At 38.8% G+C, this 22249-nt stretch overlaps 1 protein-coding gene across 1 annotated transcript; it reads left to right on the top strand.

Annotated features, from left to right (window-relative positions):
• The first annotated feature begins 5546 nt into the window (after positions 1–5546).
• Positions 5547–17512, top strand: LOC100137623 (stathmin domain-containing protein 1). Its single transcript, XM_018267812.2, has 5 exons — positions 5547–5777; positions 6927–7092; positions 11368–11507; positions 12281–12415; positions 13358–17512. The coding sequence occupies exons 1-5, from the start codon at positions 5682–5684 to the stop codon at positions 13652–13654; spliced, it is 834 nt and encodes a 277-aa protein (XP_018123301.1). The 5' UTR covers positions 5547–5681; the 3' UTR covers positions 13655–17512.
• The last annotated feature ends 4737 nt before the right edge of the window (positions 17513–22249 follow it).

Below are 22249 nucleotides of genomic sequence, written 5' to 3'. Positions count from 1 at the left end.
AAATTTAATTAGAGGGGTGGTTCACCTTTAAGTTAACTCTTAATATTTTATAGAATGGTTAATTCTAAGCAATAGGCCTTTATTTTTTTATAGTTTTTGAGTTACTTGCTTTAAATTTCTGACTCTTTGCAGCTTTCAAATGGGGGTCACTGCCCCATCTAAAATGCAAATACTTTTTAAGGCTACACACATATTAGGGCAATTTGGACCCTAGCAACCAGATTGCTGAAATGGCAAATGGGAGAGCTGCTGAATAAAAAGCAAAAAAACTCAAAAACCACAAATAATAACAATGTAAATCAATTGCAAAATGTCTCAGAATATCCCTCTCTACATCATACTAAAATATGTTATTTTGTTATTCTCATTAAACATTTTCAGCAGGTCCGTGCTTCTCTTTCTTTTCCAATTATATTTATTAGCATTTGAAAATGCACAGTGACAAATAATAACAGCGCATAATAAGTGCACCCCATGCTTCTCAATGAAGGGACAAGTTGAAATATGAAGTCTTTTCTTAAAGCATTCATGTAGCAGCTATGTTATTCAGGACCCAGGGCATTATTGTAATGAATGCTAGAAGGAGGGCAGGGCTGAAGAGAAAGAGAAGCAATAAAAGTAACAATACATTTGCAGCCTCAAATGGTTCTGGGATTAGTGACCGCCAACAAAACTCCAAGGTGCAAGGGGCAGATGTAAACAAAAATCAAAAGTATAATTAAAAAGTTGGTATAGTCCAATCTAGGAATAGTCTAATCTAATCTATAACATACTAAATTAGAACTTTTAGGTGAACTATCCATTGGGGAAGACAGTGGCCGGGCAGTGCAGGAGAAAGTCCACATGACAATCTACCAGTCATCTTCAAAAGATCAACTGGTAGATAAGGATCAATGCATTGGTCCCTCCTGCTCACAGATAGTGCACACATCCTTATAGTTTGTGCAGTGTTGCAGACAAAACACCCAAATAGCTATGTGTGGCATAGCCCTAACAATGGTATTTAGATGTATGCCGTATTTAAAAGTATTCAAGTAAATGATTTCTAACTCTAACACTGGAAGTTGCAGTTTTACCGGAATTCTTGACTGACGATTAATTATTAACTCTGACAATAAATTGTGAAGGTATGAGCAGGCCATTTCTCAGCTCCTTTACTAGTCTGTTTTATAAGTAACCAGTACATTTTAAAATATAGCCCCTTCTATTGTAGAGAAGTGAAATAAATGTTGGTGTACTGTACATACTTGATATTGTTATTAATAATAATAATACAGCAGCTTCCACTTCTATTAAAAAAAATGTTTCCTAATAATAATGTGCTATTGTTACCACTACACATTGCTCTCGCTGAGTAATATAAAGATATGAGATAGAAAGCAGGGATGGGCGAATTTGACCCGTTTCGCTTCGCCAACATACAAGTCTCCATACAAGTCTATGGGCGTCATTTTTTCGGCGAAACGAGGCGAAAAAATTCGCCCATCCCTAATAGAAAGGTGTGTGGCATTAGAAGATGGCATTAGTGAGCACAGTTAAAATTGCTTGTCTCTTTTCTTGGCCCAACTTTCTAAAATACGTTCTGCTGCCTATGGCTACATTTTCCAGACACTGCCCCTCAGTGATAATTGGGCTGCACTAGTGCCCCCAGCAACTAAACTGAATACTTCTTTTTTGGAATCTTATGTTCACGATTATTTTAAAATCATTCAAATTCAATTGTTCCAGGGAGAAAAAGTTTGCCTGATTAGGCAGCACATGCTTTCTTCCCCATTATTTTCATGAAGATGGATGAAGATTTTGAAAGTCAGCCTTAGGGGGTTATTTACTAAATATTGCAAAAATCCTGAAAAATTTTATGATTTTTTTTTTTTATAAAATCGGACTTTTAAAAAATCAGGAATTTTTCAGAAATTTATTAAACCCCATGGATGGAATAGTCAGAAAATCTGGCATCTCAGACCTGTCGGGGATGCATATAAGTCAATGGGAGCATGGTTTTTTGATGTGCGCTGGGTTTTGTGCAATACCCCGAAGTTTTCTAAGTTTTTGGGCAAAAAGAAATCAGAGTTTTCGGGTGAAATTTTTTTCCTGCAAAGCTAATTTTCGGGAAAATGTAATAATAAATAAGAGTAAAAAAAACCTGAACGAATTTGATCGGAGTTTGTAGAAGAAAATGTTGAGATAAAACCAGATTTTGAAAAATAACCCCCTTAATATCAGTATAAAACAATGCTACTCACAAGCCCTTTATTCCATTTTTCTTAGCAAACATAATAAAATTTGACATTAAGCATTCACTTGTTATTAGCATATATTCTGCAGCTAATAATTTACTAATTAATGTATGCTTGAGAACTTTTATTCATTTTGGAAAGGTTGTATGTTAATTATATATCTCATTAAGTGCTGAAAAAACTATAATTGCACAGATCATAGATGTACTCATAAATGCATCGGGGGATTACTGGGTTACTATTAGTACAATATCAAGCATTAACATACTTTTCCTGAGAAATCAGTGTAGCCGAAAAAGCCACTAACCTTTTGTCATTGACAGATAGACCAAAACATCTAATAATGCTTTCTGCAAGGCTGATGTGGCATTAATCTTCAGTCTGCTATATAGAGTTCCTAATATACCATCAAAGTTTACCAAAGTGTACAAATCAGCCCCATAAAGGGAAATTATATACCCAATTTCTCAACATGATTTGCTGTATTTTTCTTAATCTATTCAGAGCAAAATCAGTACAGGTTTGGGACCTGTTATCCAGAATGCTTGGGACCATGGATTTTCGTAATTTGGATTTTCATACTTTAAGTCTAATAGAAACATCTAAACATTAAATAAATCCATCAGATGGTTTTGCTTAAAATAGGGATTAATTATATCTTAGTCTGGATCAAGCGCTCCTTAAAGACCCATCTATTTAAAGAAGCTTATTCAATGTACCTTAATTAATCAATCATTGCTGTATCAAAAATCACAAATTGTTTCTAAAATCCTAATGTCTCAATTGTACCCTAACCTTTAATTTGTAAACTATAATTTGAAGGGCCCTCTAATCCTATTGTACTCTGTAACCCTTGTTTGTTATCCTCCATTTATTCCCTGTTTGTTTAAGGCAGAAGGCACTTTGCCCAACGATAGAAGCAGTTTTATGGCCCCTACCCCATAGCAAAAGGGAGATTTTATTGGGCAAAATAGCAGGCTATCATTGACAGTTTTTAAGTTTATAGCTTTTATGAAATTATTGTTACAAAAAGCTGCACTAGGGCCCAGGGATGTCCAAACTATGGCCCCAGGGCCAAATGCGGCCCGCAATCCATTTTTAATAGCCCACAGCAGGTAATGACGAGCTGCTCTCGCCGTGCCTTTCAGATCTAGGGTGTCTGTGCTGCTGATTGGAACATGCAGCGCAGCCTGCAGAAAGCAGCTCCCTAAAGCTGGCCATAGATCATTTTTCGATCGTACTTTCCCATCTCCTGACCTGCCACTAACCATTCAGATCAAAGTCTTACCATTCCGACCAAATAAAGTAGTTAAAGAACAGATCAGCCGATGTTCTGCCCCTGACAGCAATCGTATGACTGACAAAGCAATGACAGTCTCCCACCGAAAATCGTACGATCGGCAATACACGCAGAGATATTACCCGCAGCCGACAGAAATTTTCTAACCTGTTCGATCAACCAAACGTCCGCCAGGACGAAAATTTTCGGGACTCTCCACACACAGTCCGAAAATCGTACGAATAAACGATTCGTACAATCGGATCGTTGCGTCTATGGCCATCTTAAGACACATGCAGACTTTGGTAAGGCAGCTCTGAGGCACGTAGGACACTGGCTGCTCCACATTTCCACATTTCACTTCTTCAGTTACAGCTGCCCCGTGCTCAATGGCGCAGCGCTCCTCTCCTTACCGGAGTCTTGGTGGATGTGAAGTCGAACTTTTCCTCCCTGTGCTTAAACTTTTCCTCCCTCCTGACTTGTGGGAATCCTGACTTGTGGGAATAGCTATTGCACTGAAGCTGTGGTATGTTTCATTATTTGCACCTGAAAGGACAAGGGGACTGTGGGCCCTTTGTTATCGCTTCACACACTCGCCTCCATGCCTGGATTGCATAAAATGCTAAACACCATTTACGAAGCTCATTCTGCTTTTTTCACAGACAGCATCAGATGGGATGAGCCAGGACTGAGGTTTGGCCACAAGAGTGGTGGTACTGGACCATGTAGGTCACATGCTGCCCATGCCACAGACATGCCATATAATCATTTCTAGTTACTTTAGCCTTATTTTTTTTTTTTAGAAACTGACTATTAGCAACATCTTTTTAATTTATGGCTTTTACCTTCTTGGTGTTTTAATTTAGCTGTGTTTCAGTAATAAGCCTTCAGTTGTTGTCAAACTATAAGTCTTAGAACAGGGCTTTCTGGGAGTTGTAGTCCAACAGCAGACAAATAAATAGACAAAGAAATAAAGGCATCTTCTGTATACACTTGCCACTCCTAAAACTGAGTGTCTAGCTACTATAATTTTTAGAAATCTGTCCATTCTGTTTCTTTTAATATTATAAATAGAGCATCAACCATCTTTAATTTTAATACACAGTAATCTATGAATGCAAACTAGCACTTATAGAGAAGGCTCAGTTCATATGAATTTACAATTCAGATCAGCACTGTGCAACATTTTACATGTAGAAGCCTGATAATTTGTCACTTTAGGGCTTAAATCGAGTTAGCCACCTCAGAAGGGATATTGGTGTCAGGCTGAATGTCAAGCTGAATGGTCGCCCCCACACAGTTTCACCTCACCAAATCTGGCCCTCGTTGCAAAAAGTTTGGACACCCCTGCACTAGGCCATGAGCAGGTTAACACTTACTTGTTTAGATGATGAGCATCCACAGAAGGAGAAAATGCTGAAAAATCCATTAGATGGATAAAAAAACCACGAGGAAGATGGAAATTAAATGCTTACAAACTTACAAGAGTTTGTATATCTAGCATGAGACTAAGCTAATGTGTCCATGTCCTTTGTTTATTATTTTGGGGTTTTTGTTTGTAGGTCAGCAGGAAAACCAAGAGAAGTCTTTTGGAGCACTGATGAATTACCAAGGTACTGTGAATTTGTCCAGACCCTCAGAAGTCCATTGACATGGCAGAGAGCTGGTATGTTCCTTTATGCCCAAAATAGGGGGCTGCCCAAACATTTGTAGTTGTCATTATGACAATTATTGGGTCCACATTTTTGTCGGGCACTTTTTATTGGGGTCAATCACACCTTTGAGCTTACATTTATTTCAGTTTAAATTAATAAAACGATATAACTTGTTTAAGAAAAAAAAATAAAAAACAATCAAGAGTTTTGCAGGACACAGTCCAAACAAACAAGACCCTTTTTGCTACACAATAAAATGCAGACAGCACTCAGCTGGCACATTCCACTTTAAATGCATGTTTACAAGAAGGCAGGGCAAGCCCCGGGGTGGTCACACACAGCTCACACACCACCACAGTGTAAAATTCCAATATACTGATGTCATTTATTGTAGCAACCTTCCATGGTAACCTGGGAGTCCCTGGCTGCCAGCCATTGTCACTATAAGTGCAAGAGAGTGAGACAGCACTGTACTTAGGGACTTCTGAATAGAAAAGCGGAGAACTCAGCATGGGCTGTAAGAACTCCAGAATCCAGGTGGTGCAACCTACAGAAGGGAGGAACAGCGGATGGGACTCAAAAAGCAAAGTCCAGCCAGGGAGCCAGGTCAGAGTTCTCAGTGGTGTGTGAGAGTTATTGGGGTGACACTGATATATTCCTTTATGAAGGGTAGAAAGCCTTGGAAGGACATGGAGTACAATTCCTGAAAGTGGGTGCAATGAAGTGAATAAAACTGTACCATGCTAGCAGATAATCATTAGATCAGCTAACACTGGGGACAGAGACCGAAGACTTGTTGGGGAGGCAGGTAGGCAGGTTACAGTAATGCAGACAACAAATTTAAACATTTATCAAGATCCTTTTGGTATAACATGTATGTGGCTAAGCATTCCAAGCTACTGCTGGGGGGGGGGGCAGGGACATACAACTGAGACAGTGCTTTATGGGGTTGCATAATATATCTACAGAGAAACATGTTATGCACAATACAGGTATGGGATCCATTATCCAGAAACCCATTATACAGAAAGCTCTGAATTACGGAAAGTCTTTTTCCCATAGGCTCCATTTTATCCAAATAATCCAATTTGTTTTAAAAATGATTTTATTTTTCTCTGTAATAATAAAACAGTACCTCTTACTTGATCCAAAATAAAATATAATTAATCTTTATTGGAGTAAAACCTGCCTATTGGCTTTATTTAATTTTTAAATGATTTTCTAGTGAATGTAAGGTAAGAAAATCCAAATTACAGAAAGATCCATTATCTGGAAAAACCCCAGGTTCTGAACATTCTGGATAACAGGTCACATAACTGTACAATCATAAATTCAATATAAACTAAATTCCAAAAAGAAAAAAGATGTTTCACTGTGGCAGTCCTGCTTCTAGTAGCTGTGTTTTTTGTTGCAAAGTGTCGTCCCCTCTCCAGTTTGCAATTTCAGTCCAAATTCCCCTAGCAACCATGCATTGATTTGAATAAGAAACTGGAATATGAATAGGAGAGGGCCTGAATAGGAAGATGAGTAATACAAATTAGAAATAATAAGAGTCAGAACAAGAAGGCAAATAATAAAAAAACTATTTAAAAAATGGAGACCAATTGAAACGTTGCTTAGAATTAGCCATTGTATAATTTACTAAAAATTAACTTAAAGGTGAACCACCCTTTTAACACAAATGTTCCGGAAGCATACATCCCAAATGGCATTGCTCCTTGTCTGATTATCATTTCATTTCCATTTCACTTTAAGGATGACATTAAAGGAAACAATAACAACAGTCACAGTGCCAGAGATGGCTCTGCCTTTTCAAAAGGAACCATGGATAGTGGTTTGGGAATTGAGGATGAAGCATCTGGGGCTCTTCCAGGGACAGTTACAGAGAAGTTGTCTTCTCCTAGAGGAAAACTGAACAATGGTAAAGTATTGCAGGGGTCTCAGCTGTTTTTGTATATTTTCACCATCCCCACATTGACTTTTATTGTGTACACAAAGGGGTAAGTACACCCATACAAGTGCTGAATTGTGTGTGTTATGGGCTCCACATATTGTTTTGCATTGGCATTATAAACTGTGTGTGCAGAGCTTAGAGGGAACAATACACTCCAGTCACTGGCCCACAGGGTGGATCACTCTGTCACTCTACCTGTGCTTTAAATGGAAAATGGCTTTTGCCATCATTGATACTACAGGTATGGGAACCATTATCTGGAAACCTGATATCCAGAAAGCGCTGAATTATGGAAAGGCCGTCTTCCATAGACTCCATTTTATCCAAATAAAAAATATTTCCTTTTCCTCTGTAATAATTATACAGAGCCTATTGGGTCTTTTTAATGTTTACATGATTTTCAAGTAGACATAAGGTATGAAGATCCAAATTACGGAAAGTACTTGGCATCTGCCCTAATACAGTATGGGGCATATTTATCAAGGGTCGAATTTCGAATTCAAAAACCTTCGAAATTCGAATTCAAAAAGATCAACTGAAATTAAGTCAAAGTTTTTTTTTGGTCGAATTGGTCTGTATTCGGGCGAATTCAAATCGTAGTACAAATCAAAGGAATAGCGTATTAGATCGAATTCGATTTGAAGTTTTTCCGCAAAGAAATTTAAATTTTTCAAAGTCCACCAATTGACTCCAAATACGTTCTAGAGGTCCCCCATAGACTAAAAATCAACAAAATCCGATGCTTGACAAAGGGGGGTTTTATTCCCCGAAACGTTGCATTTGCATTCCGCTTTTAAATAAAATATGGAAGAATTCCTTTAGTCCTGTGTGCCATCGGATTTTGTTGATTTGTACCCTGTTGTGAGGTGGCCGAGCCTCTACCCTTGTGCACCAGGCGTCTTTGTCGTTCTACAGGGTGTGCGGGGTCCTGCACTGCTTTGAACCCCCATCAGCTAAAACAGCAATTCGGCAGGTTTTAGATGGGGAATGGTCGAACTCAAATTTTTAAAGAGACAATACATAATAAATTTCGATATTCAAATTTTTGAATTTTTTTCAAATTCAAATCGAATTTGGACTATTCCCTAGTCAAAGTACACAAAAAATAGCTCAAAATTCAAATTTTTTTCATCCGAAAATTCATCTCGACCTTTGATAAATCTGCCCCTAAGTGAATTATTTATATTTTTTTGAAATATAATATAGAATGTTTAATAATTCACATCAGCCCCAGTGGAGCTTACAATCTTATTTCTATAACGCAGGCACCCAAATGCACTGAGGTATATCTCATCTTATGATTGCCTTCTTAAATTTATATACGTCATTATATCCAATAAGGAATATACCGGTAACATGCTACATGTACGTTATATTAATCATGGATTTTGAAGTCAATCTTTATACAGGTATGGGATCTTATCTGGAAACCCGATATACAGAAAGCTCTGAATTAGCTAACTCCATTATAAGCAAAAAATTCAAAATTCTAACGAGTACAGCGCATGCAGGCTCCTAGACTGAAATGATGCTCTAGACATATTTAAGAATGTTTGTTGCTGTACCGCCACACCTAGTGTAAAGGCAATCAGTTTCCATGTTTTCCTCAGGTGTATGTTAGTTTATTTGCTTTGACGTGTTTATGTTGTTGACAACCCATATGTTTAGGATTTTCATGCACATGAAAGGTGCCTGGCCTGACAAGCAAGTGAGACAGTGTGCATTGTATCTCCTTAACAACTAAGAGGTGTAAAATGCTCAGGTGAACACAATTCCCTCAGTTTTAAACACTTGTGCCTTAGCAACCACATAACCCTAAATGTAATTCCACTGGAACATCAGCACATGAATGCTTACCTGGGGCACTAGAAATGAGTGATTACCAGTCATATGCATTTAGTGGAATGCATTGTTATCTCTCTTGTGATTATTTACATTGTGCAGTTCTATGATCTTTGGGCTTTTTTTAGCAGTCAGCAATCAAACCTTCTTAGGTAGTCCCATGAGGGTTGCTCAGCTCTACCCTCCCTACTGGGTTGAAGAAAGGAACAGTAGGCATATTATCATTATTACTGCTGTTTTGAATTAGATCAGATTGAATTAGACTTACCTTATAATAAACAACCCAGGATTTAATTTTTCTTTTATATGTAAAGGACACTCCTCAGGATATTTGCAATGGTAAATAAACATGGGCACTGCTGTATTCTTTGTCTTATCCATTTCTATATAGCCATAAGACACCACCATTTGTAATCACTAATACAGTATGTGGAACTGTACATTAATGCTTATGGAGAATGCTTCAGGGGCTTGCAGAATAATAAATCCCACCTTAGGGGGTACTATAGTCTATACCACACAATAAGGGGCACATTTACTAAGGAATAATACAAAAGAAAGAAAGCGTTAACCCTTGAAATTGCACCACCCCATCATAGAACCTGATAACTCAGGGAACAAATTAAAACTTAACTTTTACTAATAAATTAGATAAAATCGTGAGTCCAGGAGAACATTTTAAATAAAGTTAGGAACAGGGAGACGAAGAACCTAAATTAGGTTAAGCGATATATGCAAAACATAAGATGAGTATTAGGCTGATTTATTGAGTCTGTAGTGAAACACTACAGTGGTAATGTGGTGGTAATAAAGACAAATACTGTATATCGTAGTCTATAGAAAATGGGTATCCAATCCACCTGCCAAACTTGGCATAAATTCACTTACGAGTCCCAATTGGTCCACCACCCCTTTACCATTGTTTACAGCCTCCCAGTTTCCTGGTACATAGAGACGGGTAAGTAAAGTGGCAATTACACGGATTGGTTGCACACAACCAGCCAATCAGGGTCATAAATTAAACTACACATTCCACCACCACTTTCCAGCCTTAGTATTTCCACCACCCCTTCACCCTCAGGCGCACCCTCCCATTTCCATAGAAGGAGATAGTACAACTGGGTAGTATCAAAAGTTGACCCACTGTTCAATTAATAGAAATGAATTGTAGTATTCTAAGTAGGCTCACATCAAGGTTTGCATTAAATTCTACCCCAGAAAGAGGCTCCGTCGATCGCCCACCCCTTCACCACTGAAGTTAAATCCTACGAATTAGAATATCGAACGATTCGAAGGATTTTAATCGATCGATCGAAGGATTTTTCTTCGATCAAAAAAACCTTAGCCTATGGGGACCTTCCCCATTAGTTTTCTAACATTGTACCTCGGTAGATTTAAACTGTATGTAGTCAAAGTTTTTTTTAAAGAGACAGAGAACATTTCTCAAGGATTGTTCTTTTATTTGAGTCAGAAGTTGGCTGAACTGAGGAACCAACTTAAAGGGGAACTATCATGAAAATGTAATATTAGCTTCATCATACTGAAATATGAAACTTTCTAAATGCAATCAATTAAAAATTATGTACGGTTTCTGAAATAATCAAGTTTATCTTCACTATTCTTCTCTCAGCATCTGTTTCTCCTCATTCTGTCTTCATGCAGCAGTTGGGTGTTAGATGAATGATCCAATATATCTTATAGGGGGGCTCCTTTTGCCTAGAAGATGTATAAGAGCTCACCAGAAATCCTGTCTCTCTACATGCAGAATTTGTGCAAAAGGCAGTTGTTTTTGTTAGATTTTGTACTGGAATTAGAGTGAGCTCTAATTCATCTGCTAGGAAAGGAAGCCACCCCTATAAGATATTGGATCCAACTGTCAATAAATATCTGACGCCCGAATGCTGCATGAAGACAGAATGAAGAGAAACAGATGCTGAGAGAGGAATAGTAAATATTAACTTGATTATTTCAGAAACAATGCAGAATATTTAATTGGTTGTATTTTGAAAGTTTATTTTCGTGATAGTTCCCCTTTAAATTAACATTGACACAAATAACTAATGGTAACTTTATAGCCATGTTTATTCCTTGGCTTAGCTGTAATATCATCTAAACCTCCTGCATTTGTCATCTGTCAAATGGATTTTAGGAACAAAAAAGGTGAAAGCAGACAATGCTTAATGGATCGGGGAAGGAAGCATTTACTTTCCAGAGCCTAGCACTGTATACTTTAGGGGGAAATAAACAGAATATAGATGTTCCTTAAATATAAGATATAAATTCTCATTATAAATGTAAAATGTACATAAACACTGGAATATGAACTTGAATATGTTTTGCATCTTTTGCTTGTGGTGCACTATGTATAACCTGCCCTCTTTTCTTTGTAAAATGTTGTAGACTTGCCATTGCTGAACAGTGCACTAGGAACTCCACGAGAAAGGCAGACTTCTTCTGATATTCTGGAAGAGCTTATGAATCAGGGCATCATACAGAGCCAGACCAAGGTTGTAAAGAATGGAGAAGCTTTTGATGTTTTGGTGAGTAGGAACTGCTTAATGGCTTTCCTTTTTCATTGTAAAACGTTGCAGAGGACACTTGAGTATGGCCTTTTTTAACAGTTTATGTTTTCCTTCTGCTTCTGTTCTGACACTTCGGCATAGTGTAATATCTTATTTTTCAATGTATTATCTGCCAGTGTATGTTACATCAGTAGATGAGGAATAATCTTCCTGTTGTCATGGTTTGTTCTGTCTGTCCAAACAATAAAAGGGTGCCCCTCATACAGTATCCGTACAGTTGAGCCCTGTGCGATACCTACTCGGATTGACCCAATTAAGCCCACCTTTACACTTCAGCAGCTTTTTAGTATTGTATTTTACCAACATGGCTGTTATAACTTTATTGTATAGATATCCTTTCAGCTAAAGGTGAAGCTTATTTTTAAAATACAATACCAGCCTGCAAAAATGATATTTGTTTCACAATATGCTTAATCTAAATACATAGAGAGCCAAAGGTTTCAGATTACCTGCAAGTAGAAGTGATGTTGATATTTTGGGTTACAACCAATCCTAATGTCATGCAGGTGACCTCTCCTTACTGATTAACAGTCTGAAACAGAATGTTTCTCAGATGTCCAAACAAAATGTCTAAATTGAACATGTGGATTGTTATTTCACATTGATGTTCTCCATTTATTAGCAAGTTCCAGATGGCTTTGCCGTTTGCCTAGAGACTTGTCAGATAATTTTGTAATGCTGAAAACCGCAATATCTTTGCCATTCACCTGTAATTGGTTGTATGTATTTAGATGGACACCCCAGGAAAACCTTTACGGAGGCCTCCAGCCAAGCTTGAAAAACTGCAAACTATAAAAAAGAAAAACAAAAATATAACGAAGGAAGACATTGAAACCAAAATGAAGGCAGTTGAAGAAAGGCGAAAGGTAACCACATCATGTTGTTCATTTGAACAAAATGATTTCCTATAACAGTGATCCCCAACCAGTGGCTTGTGTGCAACATGTTGCTCACCAACCCCTTGGATGTTGCTCCTAGTGGCCTCAAAGCAGGTGCTTATTTTTTAATTCATTGTTTGGAGGCAAGTATCAGTTGTAACAAATGATCAGTCACAGCACTTAATTCGCACCGCCGAGGAACATTTTCATGTTTGTGCTGCTCCCCAACTTTTTGTCTATCTGAATGTTTCTCAAGGGTAAAAGGGGTTGGGGACCACCCACCATATCAGGTCACAATAAAGTTTTAAAAAAAGAAAAAAAAGTCAAGAGAGCTCTAACTCCTGTTTACACAGGAGAAAAGGCATTATGAAATGCTGCATCACACTTTACAGTGTGCAGTCTATAGGGTAGCCCAGCTGAATCCATTAATAATCCTTGCCCCAATCTACTGCAAGTGTTAAAGAAATGTATTACACCCCTGCTTATAAGAGTACTTGTTGACCCTTGTACTTGTTCTTTCTGCTTTCATTCATGCTAGGGATGAAGAGGTTTGGTTTATAAGTAACTGACCCTTCCCTCAAAGTCATAAATAGGTATTTTTGAATGCAGTTGTTTATTTACTGGCAGAATACAAAATACTGGAATCTAACGCTTTTTGTTATAGGTATAACCCTGCCACATACCTTTTTTTCCCTGAACACCTCACCCCCCTCACTTAATTCAATGGATTGTTATGGCTGAAGAAGAATATGTGAAAGATCTAATTCTGAGCAACTCTGCAATACATAATAATTAAAAGTCATATGTAGACTTCAAATGACCCCTATGAACTTTCTTTCATTAGCATTTGGTGTTATATTTTTATAAGGTGCTATGCTGCAGTTGTAGCAATTCCTTTATTCTATTAACAATAACTCTTTAATACTGCAGACAAAAGAAGAGGAACTCAAGAAAAGGCTGAGAAGTGAAAGGCCAATGACCGCATTACAAAGCATTAGTGAGCTAAGGGGCAGGGGCACATTAACTCCTGATGAAAGACAGGAAGATGATTCTACTGTTCCATGTGAAACTCTAGCTGTGGATGCATCGGAAAATGAAACGACTATGGAACCAGCAAAGAATGGGATGGCTGATGAAGAGGGTGATGAAATCGATGCCTTGGAGTCTGACAATACCTATAACAATAGTACTGATGACATTGATGACACAGGGAATAATAGCTTCTAAAGCACACTGCTGATATATTCAAAATATATCATTTTATTATCACATTTTAGCAAGCATTTGCACTATTTAATACAGCAGGTCTGGGATATGTGGTGTTGGGGCTTCCAGCATCTTCTAATGACTTCCATGCTGTAGATTTTTTTGTCTACCACTTGCACAATGGCAGCCAGCACTTTAGCTACCATAGAGGCATACATACAGCCGTTCCTAATGGTGCTCACATTGATAAGTGCATGATCTGTTTTTAAATATTTTGGGGCAAATCTGATGTCTTTCTCAAAAAAACATAATTTTAGGGCAGTGGCCCATGATGGGGTTTGCAGACAATGTCAATTCTCTGGAAAAGATAGAAAAAAATTGCAGGAATTGTCACTATTTGCTTCCCATAGTGTATAGCAGACATCACTGTCCTTATGGCACACTATTAAGTGAAAATTTGGCCTGCCACATTTTCAGGCAATAGTTGCTAGTTGCAATTTCCATTTATTGTATCCAGAATTCCGGGGCTTTTGTCACAGTTTACAGTTACCGCGTGTGACAGTCCATAAATGGGAAATTCAAAAGTATAAAATGAATTTGTAGAGAAGTCTAATCTCAGGGCATGATTATTAACATTGTAAAAAAATATCTCCAGAGATCTCCGGAGATATTGCCCATGACAACCAATCAGAACTTTGCTTTTGTTTTCTAAAGGTGGCCATAAATGCACAGATATTATCATACGAAACAAAGTTCGATTTATTGCCAAAACATTGGCAAAAGACTTGGCGATCGGTCGGCTCGTCGATTGGCCAAGACAGAACATTTTGACTAATGGTCACAGGAAAAATCGTAATTGGTATGTGTATGGCCCACCTTAACTTGTAGATTTAAATCTAATTGCTGATTTATTGCCATGGACAACATTTCCAAAGATCGCCAAAGATATTTATCTCTTATCTCCAAAGTTAGTAAACATGACTCAGAGTGCTTCTGCTGGTAATGTTTATTTTTTTCATTACATTTTTGAGGTTTTCCACAGGGAATGTATTCTAAGTTGATATCTGGATGCTTAGGTTAGCTCTGACTATAAAGCTAGATTTTTATTCATCTTTCAGTCTGTCCACCAAATTACTGCCTGCAAAACTTAGCATCTGAATAACAGAAGGACTAGCAATTCCAAAATGCATAAATTTATCTTTACCTATTTATCTAGCGCCTTGAAATAAACAATTTTTTTTACACAGTAGGACTTAAGCTGCCGATTTGTAGTATTCAAACTGATTTGACAGCTTATCTGCCCATGTATGGGGCCCTCTGGCAGCCTAGACAAATACAAGAGGTCAGGGCCGGACTGGAAGTAAAAAGCAGCCCGGGCAAAATAATCAAAGCAGCCCACATGTAAAGACACTATGTTTTGTACTCATTCACACATACAGTATATTGGGGTAAAACTGCAAAAATGGTTATAGGTGATGTGCATAAAGGGCTGCCTTTCTCGCTTAACTGTAATTAATGTAAAATATTACAGTTATTAATTAATTATTATTATTACATTATAATACAGTAAAATATTATTTAATGGCACTACATAAATCTAGTGTGTCTATATTAACCACTTTGTTGATTTGCCATTTATTATAAGCCTTGAACATTTTATTTAAAAATTACAAGGATTCAATAGTTCACCATTATAGTATGGGGTATATTGCTTCTTATAATATGCAAGTGATATGTGATATGCAAGTGATACAATCTGGACTGTTGGGGGGGGGGTGGTTTGGGGAGTTCTAGTTCAACAAGTGCTTTGTTTTTTAGTTTAACTGTTTATTGCTAAGAATGTTTCATGCTGCGCAGGTACCAGACACAATCTGGACTGTTGGGGGGGGGACTTGGTGAGTTCTAGTACAACGAGTGCTTTGTTTTTTGGTTTAATGATTATTAAACCGAAAAAGAAAGCACTCGCTGAACTAGAACTCACCAAGTCCACCCCCCTCCCCAACAGTCCAGATTGTGGCTGGTACCTGCGCAGCACGAAACATTTTTAGCAATAAACAGTTAAACTAAAAAACAAAGCACTTGTTGAACTAGAACTCCCTCCCCCCTCAACAGTCCAGATTGTAACAGATTGTGGCTAGTACCTGCGCAGCACAAAATATTTTAAGCAATAAACAGTCAGTGATCCCTCTCCCAGGCTCCCTTCCCGTGTCTATAGCTTTAAACCTCCCCTACTGAGCAGTACCTCTTACTAGGAGCTGACATGCCGACGGATCACAATGCAGAGAGGCAGGTCTAGACGAGACGAGTCACATGACGAGCTGTGACGTCTCCTATTCAAGTACACAGCCCAGCCAGCCCAGCGAAGCTGCGGGGAGGGGAGGGAGGGGGCGTGCTGTCACAGAGCACAGCAGCAGAGTCTCTCTCTCCTGCCCTATTGGTGTGCCGTTTCTTTTTTTTCTTGCCTACATTCAAGGCGACGGGAGGGGGAAACACACAACTCTGTTCAAGAGAGGCCCACTTGAACAAGAAATAGAGCGGCCCCACGGGCAATTGCCCGAGTTTACAGATTGCCAGTCCGGGCCTGCAAGAGGTCCTCTGCACTCAACCCATTATCAATATATTTAAGACAGAGACATTTTGTGCATACTGCTACTGAAAAATGCCTTACCATTTATACAAAACAAGGATTGTTTGTCCATATATTGCAATATATTTAAGCTGGCCAACTACGTCAAAGTCATCCCATATCTGGCCAGTCCTACACTCAGTTTTCATCTGATTCATTAAGAGTTCTATTGCTTCATTATACTTTTTACAAAGGGACTAAGTTTTACCTGCAACTTACTAGCTGCTTTCAAAGTAAAACTCCCAAACTCGGCTGCCCTTTTATTAGACACCAGTGGGATCACCTGACTATAGCTGGAAAGGGTAGGGGCACCAACATGGAGTAGGTCACTGCTCCTGTATAACTATAACAACTAATTTTTAAAACCATTAGGCGGGGGTGCAATGAGGCTGTGACCACAAAATACATATAGACAAATACAAGAGTCCTCTGCACTCAACCCATTATCAATATATTTAAGACAGAGACATTTTGTGCATACTGCTATTGAAAAATGTCTTACCCTTTAAACAAAACAGGGATTGTTTGTCCATATATTGCAATATATTTAAACTGGCCAACTACGTCAAAGTCATCCCATATCTGGCCAGTCCTACGCTTAATTTTCATCTGATTCATTAGCCTCTGGCAGCCTACCCGACTGTTATTTGCTTGTAAATTTTGCAGATGACGATGGGCAGGTTGATTTTCATGTGTATCAAGAATCACATCTGATCTGTGCATTGATATGGTCCTTGATCTGACGGCTTAGGCTTGAGCATGCTTTGGTGAGTGTTGTTGGGCTGAAAAGCCCTCAGACCTGCATCTCCACATGTATCTCATTAATTTTAGTTGGAGCAGCAGGGGGCAGTGGTGGCCAATTTTCAGCTGGCTGAAGTAGGTTAAATGCCACCCAGCATAAGCCTTAATGACATATTCAATAATCACTTACAACCACTGAATGCTTTTACTTTTCATATAGAAACATTGGAACTACCTTTTTGATGAGTGCACAGCAGTGTTGGTCTGCCTGCAGAATTTATATTTTATACAAATAATAAACGGATCTATTTTTTGTAAGATTATAAAGCAATAGGTTTCGTTCCAGCAGCACCTTCTGTACAGTTTGTGATCCTTTTAAAAAACTGTGAATGCATTCTAACATCTATTAATGTACCACTTTCTGAGAAGCAGCGGGGCTGGGATGGAATAAATATGGAATGAATATGGGCAAATACAGGGTCATTGCCAAAATAAAATCATTTTTGCTTTCACAAGGTACTTGATCATTGGTTGTGGATACGGTTAACGTGAAGGAGAACTGTCTCTATGACAACATTGCACAAATGGATTATTATTTTGGACAAAGCTATATATACTTTCTTTTGAACTAATCATTTTATATCAAAGGCCAAATATGCAGAACAACGAGACTTCTAGAGCCCACCAGAATTACAGGTGAGCCTCACAGTTATACTGATCTAAGTTGTAGCTGTAGGAACATAGGGTGATTTTTAGCTGGTTCTTTTAAAGGAGAACTCAATCCCACAATTAAGAAAAGCACCTATCTACTAACCTTTATAGTGACCCCACCCTGCTTCCCCCCTGCACAGGGCCGGATTTCATCCTTTCGCGTCCCTAGGTCGACTGGGTCCTAGCGCCCGCATGCAAACGCGCGCACCTCCCATGCGTCTGCCCCTCAGCTGCCAGGTCCTATCATGCGAACATCCCCCCCATGAGAACACATTTGTCAGTGCTCTTAGTGCTCTTTCAGATGCGGCTTGGGTGGCATGCCGCACTTCAAATTTTGCCGCCCTAGGCCCGGGCCTTTGTGGCCTTGCCACAAATCCAGGACTGCCCCTGCATACTTCAATAGCCCTGAAATGCCGGATCTTCCGATTTCTTTGGCTCCTCTTCGCAATTATGGCACTTTTGGAGCATACGCAGTCGGTATGAACCCGAAGACCATACCTCCCAACATTTTGGAAATAAAAAGAGGGACAAAAAAATTGCGTTCGAAGCGCGGCAACATTTTTGATGACGCCCACTTTGAGGCCACACCCACTAATTACCATGTTCATTTTACAAAATTTGGCAGGTTATGAAAGTTTGGACATATTTCTGTGTTTTTTTCAATTACAGCTTTGCTAATGAAGGTGAATTGCCCTTTAAGCTGCAAGTCACAGTTTTCCCAAGGGACCTGTTATATTATATCAGTATAAGTCATAAAGGCACCTGAAACAGAATATTCAAACCACTAGCACACTTATCCATGTGTGCAGTTATTTTCCTCTGCATTTTTTTTGCAGCTCTTCATTGATACGATTTAGGGGTAGTTTACCATTACATTAACTTTTAGTATGGTGTAGACAGTGATACTACAGTATAAGACAATTTTCAATTGGTCTTCTGTTTCTATATTTTGTTGTTTATAAATTATTTAGTTTTTGCTTATCAGCAATATGGTTTGAAATTTCAGCAGCTATCCAGTTACTGTAGTCCAATTTACTTTAGCAATCAGGTGGTGGTTTGAACGAGGGAGTCTAAAGCTGGCCATAGACGCAAAGATCTGATCGTACGAATCGAGGATTTGTAAGATTTTCGGACCGTGTGTGGAGAATCCCGTTATTTTTCGTCCGGCGGAGATCGGTCGTTTGGTCGATCAGACAGGTTAAAAGATTTGTCGGCTGCGGGTAATATCTCGGCATGTATTGCCGATCGTACGATTTTCAGGGGGAGACTGTCACTAGCTTTGGTCGGACATAACTTTCGTACGATTGCTGTCAGCGGCAGAACATCGGCTGAACTGTTCTTTTACTACTTTATTTGATCGGAATGGTTAGTGGCAGGTCGGGAGATGGGAAAGTCCGATTGTACGATGATTCGTACGATCGGATCTTTGCGTCTATGACCAGCTTAAGAGATATAGACATACTGGGCTCATTACAAATGCGAATAAATACAAAGGAGAGTTATGTTAAAGAATAAGAGACTAGAGATCTGTACTTACAGTGCGAGTGTCAACCACAGACACAAATAGGAGGATATTAAGTTCTGCAGGTTACAGTGGTTGACACTGCAATATAAGTACCAGTGTATACTGGTACCTACTTTCTTCCAATAGAATATGACTGCTAGATGCAGAAGTATGTATATATATATATATATATATAATATTAGCTCAGTTTCCAGCTACGTATCTCGACCTGTGTATGACAGTGGATTATTCACTGCTGAAACAAAGGTAATTCAATTAGCCACAAGGTGGTGCTGCAGAACTGCAGTTATTGGTTCCTTGAAAGGCGCATACAGGGAGCAAAAAATTACTGCTCAATTTTTCAAGACCTTATTGATAAAAATTTAAATGACACGTAAAGTCTAAATCCAGAGTAAAAGTGAGGTCCAGGAGTTGTTCTGGGTACCCCTATAGTCATAATTGAGTTACAGACAAGAATACATGTCAAAATAGAGTTAATTTAATTTATTCTGGCTACTACTTTGTCAGTGGGGGCAGCACAATAATGTATATGGCAGCAGAGAAGTGTGAACCTAATTGAGATTTCAGTAGGTTAAAATGGGTGAGGCCTGGTGCTAAAATGAGAAGAATATGAGGAATTGTTGTAAAATGTTGAGAACAACAGCACCAGGATGGTGTCACATAGGAGATCTCAGGGTTATAATGTAACATGGGAAGGCCTATTGCTTCTTGGTACACGACCACTATAACACATACAAAATGCACATACTGTATCAATGGAAAGCAACAGACAGGCGGTTTTTGTCCTGATAGACCAACAATGCAGTAGAGAATGAATGAACTATGATGCAGCTTTCTCTTGTAAACACCCCACATACACCACTGAAAATTTTACAGATGAAGTTAGCCTAAATTGGACAATGATGAGAACTGGATTTTACAGTAATAACTGTAAAATGGATGTAAATTTGAGTGCACATTGTTGGCATTCCTATAAAAGTTTTTGCGTCCATACACTCTCCTTACACTTGCAACTACTTGCGGTGAGTGCCCTGCCTGCTCTGATGAATAACGTGCAAATGTACTCACACACAAGGGGACCCTAGAATTAGCCCCAGCCTGGATGTGCCACTAGTTCCACAGCTCCACTATTGCTTCAACAGCCCCTACTGACACTACTAAGCAAATTGTACCCTAATGCTGTACCCCAGAAGCTTGATTTCTAGCAACAGGCGGCCAGCAAAACACAGGAAAACAATAATGGTAAACTTGCTGACCTTGTAATTACTGCTTGCATGATCATTAAAGGAGAAAGGAGAAAGAAAGCCATAATTATGGGAGGGGGTCAAAATTAGTCACTCCAGTGATTATATTAACTTACCTAACACCCATGGGCCATGCTCCTGTTAGCAGAAAACTACTAATGGCTTATTTTGTTAGGTTGGCTTTTTACTCTCCTGCGCATGCACACCCACGCGAAGAAAGAAAAAGCAGAATATCCCAAGCCCGGTGCAGCTGATAGGAGCACTGGGCCTGGGTATCAGGTGAGTGAATACAACACGGGGGGGCTGCCATTGGGGGGGAGAGGGGTACTGTTTTGCCGGAACTGGGGAAATCTGCTTTGTTTGGGGGCCTAGCCATGAAATTTATGCATATCTTGCAAGTTACATATAAAGCTAAAAAACACAATTATGCACTTCCACAAAAAAAAATGCCCAGACTTTCCAAGGAACTTAAAGTAACTTGCATAGAAGCATACATAACTTGTGTCAAGCAAAGAAAGCGCAGAAAGTGTGCAGCTTAAAGGAACAGTATACAATTAACACCTATAATTAAAAATATCCCTTCTAAGGGATAGGCAGGGGCATACTGCACTGACCACCAATGAATTAAAAAAAAACTTAAGGTAAATTACACTGACCCCCAATAAACTGTCAATAGCCAATTAATTAATTAGTTCTACTATTTTCGGAACTACTACTGACTAATTATTGGGCCCCATAGTAACATCATTAATACATTTATGAAATAAATAATGGAACTATTTATATCAAGAACTTATTGTAGAGTAACATCAGCTGTTTATACTGGGAACTGTTTACTGAATTGTTTGCCAGCCTCATAAACTACATGTGGAATAACTAATAACAGCAAGATCATTTGGCCCCAAAACTCTGGCAACAAGACTTTTATTATTAACATATATTGCAGCTGTTTATCAGTCTCACAGGGCCCCTATAGTTTCTGGGTCCCAAACTGCAGCCCTGCACCCTGTTGCATGATTGGGAATTGTACCTTTGTATTTGGCAGTTGAATTTGACAAACTGAAGTCTATGCAACAAGCTGTCTATAAACCCAACTTGCCTAGGTTCTAGCTGCTTTTGGTAAATTGTAGTTGCACTCATCTACAGTCGTGACTGCTCCTTTTTATCATTTTGACCTTTTCAGTTAATGTTACTAAGTACATGCCACGTGCTTGGCAGCTTTTATCTATTCCATACTTTTTTTTTTGAATTGTCGCAGCAAGCTACACTGAAGCTCAGTAGTGTGCATGAAATCTCCTGCAGCTGTTCTGAGACCTGGGGATTTGGCCACTTGCCGCTCAGATTTCAGATGAAATGGCAACATAACACAAAGGCGTTCCAAACCTAAACAACCCCTTAGGCTGCTATTGCAGCTGGCACTGTATCAATTTAAGAGTTACAGACAGAGATTGAAAATAAAGGGGACTAATAGGACATACAGTGCAGTGTGACCCTCAAATTAGTTCCAGCACTCGCTTTCTTAGGAACATAATGAGACATTATACCAGTTATGAACAAATAAGTACCTTATTGTAAGTGAAACAAGAGTTCTACCATGTGCAAGAGTTGCTGCATTCAATTGCTCTATCACTGGTTTGTTTTAGTTGGCCAACTAAGGACATGAAGTTTAGAGATGGAACTTGCTCTTAGGAGGAGCTCTCACTCATATAAATGCAATGAAAGTGAATGTATTCCCTTAATAATAGGTAGGACTAAAATTCAGGGATCTT

Source organism: Xenopus laevis, chromosome 6L, assembly GCF_017654675.1.
Source record: "Xenopus laevis strain J_2021 chromosome 6L, Xenopus_laevis_v10.1, whole genome shotgun sequence".
Lineage (NCBI taxonomy): Eukaryota > Metazoa > Chordata > Amphibia > Anura > Pipidae > Xenopus > Xenopus laevis.
The sequence above is the reverse complement of the archived record's forward strand: the minus strand, read 5'-3'. Positions and strand labels throughout refer to the sequence as shown.